A 5000-nucleotide genomic window follows, 5' to 3' on the forward strand; every position below is an offset into this window, starting at 1 on the left:
TCTTTGATACTTCCAAGGGGGTTTCCGCATATTTTGCTTGGGCTTAATCTTTTCTAATTATACTAGAAATCGTATAAGAACTTGTTATAATTGGATTTATTGGATTGTTTCATCAACGGTGTTGGGTCAGAATAACTTTTTGACTCTGCGCCAGTAATTCCCCTATTATTTATTAGTGAACAATAATTGAATAATTCCTTCATAGAGATAGAGGACATAATTCACATGGATATAGTAAATCTCGCTTGGGCTGCTTTAATGGTAGTCTTTACGTTTTCCCTTTCACTAGTAGTATGGGGAAGGAGTGGACTCTAGAAGTACTACTAATTGAGTTTAGGAACTAAACAGTATCACTTTTTTTTATAGATCGTTCGGCAAAGTTTTTTTTTATTTAAAATTTCACTATTTCAATTTAAAATTTTATTTTTAAATTGAAATAGAAATGAAAAATATCTTCATTTCGAAATTCTCTTGGATTTTAGTTGAGTAATGTATTCTATGAATAATAAATATATATGAATATATGAAGAATACTCTTTCAATCAAAGAAATATTTCAATTATTTCCGTGTTCGTATTTTGAAAGTAAAAAAAGTAAAAGGAATACAAATGGTAGGAAATTTATTCCAACTGAATTCTTCATAAATTTTCTATTTCGATGAACTGACTCTTACCAAAGTTAGATATGGACCATGAGGAAGAACGTAACTTTTTTTTATTTTGTTTACCTCTTTACTGTTCAAAGATCAAAGAGAAAAAAATTCGGTTATTCCATTACGTGGATACACATTGGGAAACAACATAGTAGTTGTCCAACGAGATACTGCACATCCTAAAATATTGTCTTGGGCGAGTCACATATTGCGCCGCTTGTTTTAGTTTTACTATTTTAGAAATTTTATTTATGTTTTGCTTGTTTTATTGAACCCATATCATGGTTCAAACGTTAAAAGTCGACGAGTTTTACTAATCCTTTTCGAAATCCGAAGAAGTTCCCATGGATCATTTGTCAACTCCTCAATCAATGACTTCTTCGTCGGGAATGCTAACTAAAAGATTATTTTATTATACCCATCGAAGAAGTCATTGATTCTTTCGATCGGGATTCATATTGAAAATAATCAGAAATCTAGGAATTCTAATCGTAAAAGTAGCTTTCGATTATTTCAAATTAATTTAATTGAAATCAACACAAATTAAATACAAATAGATAAAGCAAAGAAATAGAATTGGGATACTATATAATATACATTATCACTATATATATATTATATATACGTAATTAAATCGATTTCTATATATATAGAAAAGGAATATGACGATACTATTGTAGATTGATCTATATTAATCTATATTAAATTAACCCGCATTACAATACAACTTTATACACTACAATAACAATACTAGATAGTATGGTAGAAAGAAATATCTGAATCTTTCTACCATACTATTGTATCTCATAGAATACGACTGATTCTAGTCTGCCCATTTCATTTAAGACGCGAAATTTTTATCCTTTTCTTCTCTGCAATTATTGATAAGAAATAAAAAATCAAGTTTAATTCAAATTAATCACCTTGGCTGACTGTTTTTACGTATATTATAAGTAAAAAAGCAGTAGGAACTAGAATAAACAGTGCAGTAGCAATAAATGCGAGAATATTTACTTCCATAATCTCATTGTTTAATTTTTCTTTAATTCGCAATAACTCGGGAGTTAATCCCATAGAGATAATAAATCTTTCGCCTGTAAATTCAATGGGATGCATTACATCTCGATGATATCGAATCGGATCAATATCATGAATAACAATATCGGAGCTATCAAATCGATTCATCGTCAAGAATTGAATAGTATAACATAGGACGATCTTTTATCCATACTGAACTCAAAATTTGATTCCCGATACAATCAATAATTCCTTTATTTATTTATCATTCTTTTCCATTCTTTCTTTTCTATAACCTACCGCCCTCTTTGTACAATCATCTGATGAAGTATCATCTAACCGCCTTTCCACTTACCATTGGTTCGAAACAAACCCCAACAAACAATAGAAGCTCAATGAAAAAAAAGGAAGGAGCTAAGTTATAAACTCCTTTTTTTAATGATCCAATCTTCTTGGAAAACAAAAGAAGTATGATAAAGACGAGTACAAATTCCGGTATAAAAAAATCGAATATTCCATCAAATTAACTATTTTTTTATATATTTATATATAAATTTAAAAAGTTTGTTCTTTCAAGGAAAAACCCTTATAAAAAAAAAAATGAATTACCTCGCTAATAAAAAAGTGATCCTTGTTTGATCTTTATTTTTTGAATATCCTCTTTCATTGGATTAGTAATGGGACGCATATATCAAAAGCTCAATGCGAAATTTGAATGAGATAGATTATTTCAAATTAGTAAAATTTGAAATTGAGGTTACACAAAATAGGGCCCGAAAAGGATATACTTTTATTTTAATCTTAAAAAAAAAGTATTCTATACTATTCTATACACAGTAACTATGTTCAATTTTTTTTATATTGTACAAATTCCATTTATGTATGTACTCCCGGGAAACATACAATACTCTACTCTATTTCATATTTCACAGATCGGGAGTAATTGAAAAAGCCAGACCCAGTACAGTACGGTATCCCGTGGAATCCTGAATCTGATGCTAATAATATAATAATTGTACTAATCCACATATGCCTCTCTCCCATCAATCGAATCGGTACTAGTCGAAGAAATGGAAACTCCCCATTTGGTTGATGATAAATGTGAAACGAAAAAGAAAAAAAGAAGAGGGATCACTGTTGGGAATGAAATTATGTTATTTGGACTTCTTTTCACAAAAAATAGAGAGATGAATTGATATAGTTTTTTATTGGATTTGGATTCGTCGGGACTGACGGGGCTCGAACCCGCAGCTTCCGCCTTGACAGGGCGGTGCTCTGACCAATTGAACTACAATCCCAAGTAAATACCATAATAAAATAAAGTATACATATTTTTATGATTTCATTCTAACCCTTTCAATTTCGATTAGAAAGGGCGTGTTGTAACAGAGCTGCGAGTGTGATATATCGATACCCATATGTATATGTACTTTAGTGAGAACAGCCGGTATTACTAGTAATCCTTTCGTTATTGCCAAATCAATTGGATAATCACTCGTTCAATCAAAAAAGTTTTTTTTTATTTACTCTTTTCCTTAAACTTTACTTTATAGTTACGGATCCTGATATGAATCTAGATCATTAGCAAGATCAGAATTTCTTGTAAAAAGAGAGTAAATAAATAGTGGTATAGATATATCATAAAATGGATTTCTTCCGTATTGGGATTGGGGGATCGGGCATTTCTGGAGAGCAACAAATGGGTTATATTATATCATTTCATGGCGGATCGGCAAATTATTGGGCCGAGCTGGATTTGAACCAGCGTAGACATATTGCCAACGAATTTACAGTCCGTCCCCATTAACCGCTCGGGCATCGACCCAGGAAGAATCAATTCCAGGCTTATTGATAATCCACGATCAACTTCCTTTCGTAGTACCCTACCCCCAGGGGAAGTCGAATCCCCGCTGCCTCCTTGAAAGAGAGATGTCCTGAACCGCTAGACGATGGGGGCAGACTTGCACGACCGCCATCATACTATGTTCATAGTATGAATAGTTTTTTAAAATTGTCAATATAATGGAATGGTATGACTCGATACGAAGGATCTTTCCGTCTTTCACGATTCTTTCTATACAATTTTTTTCGATAAAAGTTTGGTTCAAAGGCCACGCCGAATCTCTTTATCCGAATCTCTTTATCAATGATTCAATGAAATATCTTGGATCTATGTTAAATTAGTGGATACATGTATCACTCAAATGAATTTAGTTATGATGTCAATTAGGATAGTCTTGAAACAATTCATTGTATTGATATTTATCAAATCCAATATCAATAAACCGTTTTATTTTACCTATATTATATACTCTATATTAAATTATATTAAATTATTTAATTTACTTTTACTGGATAAAGAAAATTTTTCATTCCTGAATGAACCCTTATACTTATTATAAGATATATCTATGTACATCTATTATAATAAGTATATATACTAAACTCATAGTGTCTTTATTCAGGAATTGGATCAAACAAGCCCTTTTAACTCAGTGGTAGAGTAACGCCATGGTAAGGCGTAAGTCATCGGTTCAAATCCGATAAGGGGCTTTGATTTTTTCATAAATCATAAAACTCCGGCAGTAGTATTTATATTTGAAGTGCGAATAAAGATATTGTTGATCTTTGTAATAAAGTAATAAAAAAAAAGTAACAAACCGTATAATTTAATATTTTAATATATAATCAAAATTATAACATTATAATTAATTATAGTATGGTTATAAATTTGCTATTTTAATAAATTAAATATATTATTAAATAAAAAATATATTATTAATTATTAAATAAATAATATAATTTATAATTATTATAAATATTATATTAAATATTATAATAAATGTAAGGATAAGTCGTCTCGTTAAATCTTCAAATATTACTATTCCTTTCCTATTTTCCATTATTCCAATTAAATCGATTAGAAATCAACAAAATAAAAAGTAAGTGGACCTAACCCATTGCATCATAATTATATCCACTATTCTGATATTAAAATTCGATAGAGATGAAATTGGATCTTTTTTTTCTTTGGACTACGCGGGAATCTGTCGATATATCCGATTTAATCTTCTTGTTCCTAGACGTTCTATAGGAATAAATTAGGAATGAATAAATTACTATTCCCTTCCTTTACCGGGAAACATTTATTCCAAGTCACAACATACGAGCCATTTTAAATATCTTTCTTTGATTCCAATTCCAGAACACAAGATCCGTTTTATTAGTTATATCTTATATATCTATTTATATATCTAGCAAATCGATATTTCATGTACTAAATATTTCCATCCATATTGATACATGCAATATTTTTGTTCCGACAACGTAA

At 30.1% G+C, this 5000-nt stretch overlaps 2 protein-coding genes and 4 non-coding genes across 6 annotated transcripts; 2 read left to right on the top strand and 4 right to left on the bottom strand. All coding sequences in view use genetic code 11, as the record gives it.

Moving 5' to 3' along the window:
- The first annotated feature begins 225 nt into the window (after window positions 1-225).
- Window positions 226-315, top strand: petN (cytochrome b6/f complex subunit VIII). Its single transcript has one exon. It carries the CDS (start codon window positions 226-228, stop codon window positions 313-315), a length of 90 nt encoding a protein of 29 aa, YP_010330020.1.
- Window positions 316-1567: 1252 nt separating this feature from the next.
- Window positions 1568-1672, bottom strand: psbM (photosystem II protein M). Its single transcript has one exon. The coding sequence runs from the start codon at window positions 1670-1672 to the stop codon at window positions 1568-1570; it is 105 nt and encodes a 34-aa protein (YP_010330021.1).
- Window positions 1673-2893: 1221 nt separating this feature from the next.
- Window positions 2894-2967, bottom strand: trnD-GUC. Its single transcript has one exon. It is a non-coding gene; the product is annotated as a tRNA-Asp (tRNA).
- Window positions 2968-3410: 443 nt separating this feature from the next.
- trnY-GUA lies at window positions 3411-3494 on the bottom strand. Its single transcript has one exon. It is a non-coding gene; the product is annotated as a tRNA-Tyr (tRNA).
- Window positions 3495-3553: 59 nt separating this feature from the next.
- trnE-UUC lies at window positions 3554-3626 on the bottom strand. The gene has a single exon. It is a non-coding gene; the product is annotated as a tRNA-Glu (tRNA).
- Window positions 3627-4150: 524 nt separating this feature from the next.
- trnT-GGU lies at window positions 4151-4222 on the top strand. The gene has a single exon. It is a non-coding gene; the product is annotated as a tRNA-Thr (tRNA).
- Window positions 4223-5000: the final 778 nt, after the last annotated feature.

The sequence above is a fragment of the chloroplast genome of Malus sylvestris (assembly GCF_916048215.2).
Source record: "Malus sylvestris isolate BBL-3571246 chloroplast, complete genome".
Taxonomy (NCBI): domain Eukaryota; kingdom Viridiplantae; phylum Streptophyta; class Magnoliopsida; order Rosales; family Rosaceae; genus Malus; species Malus sylvestris.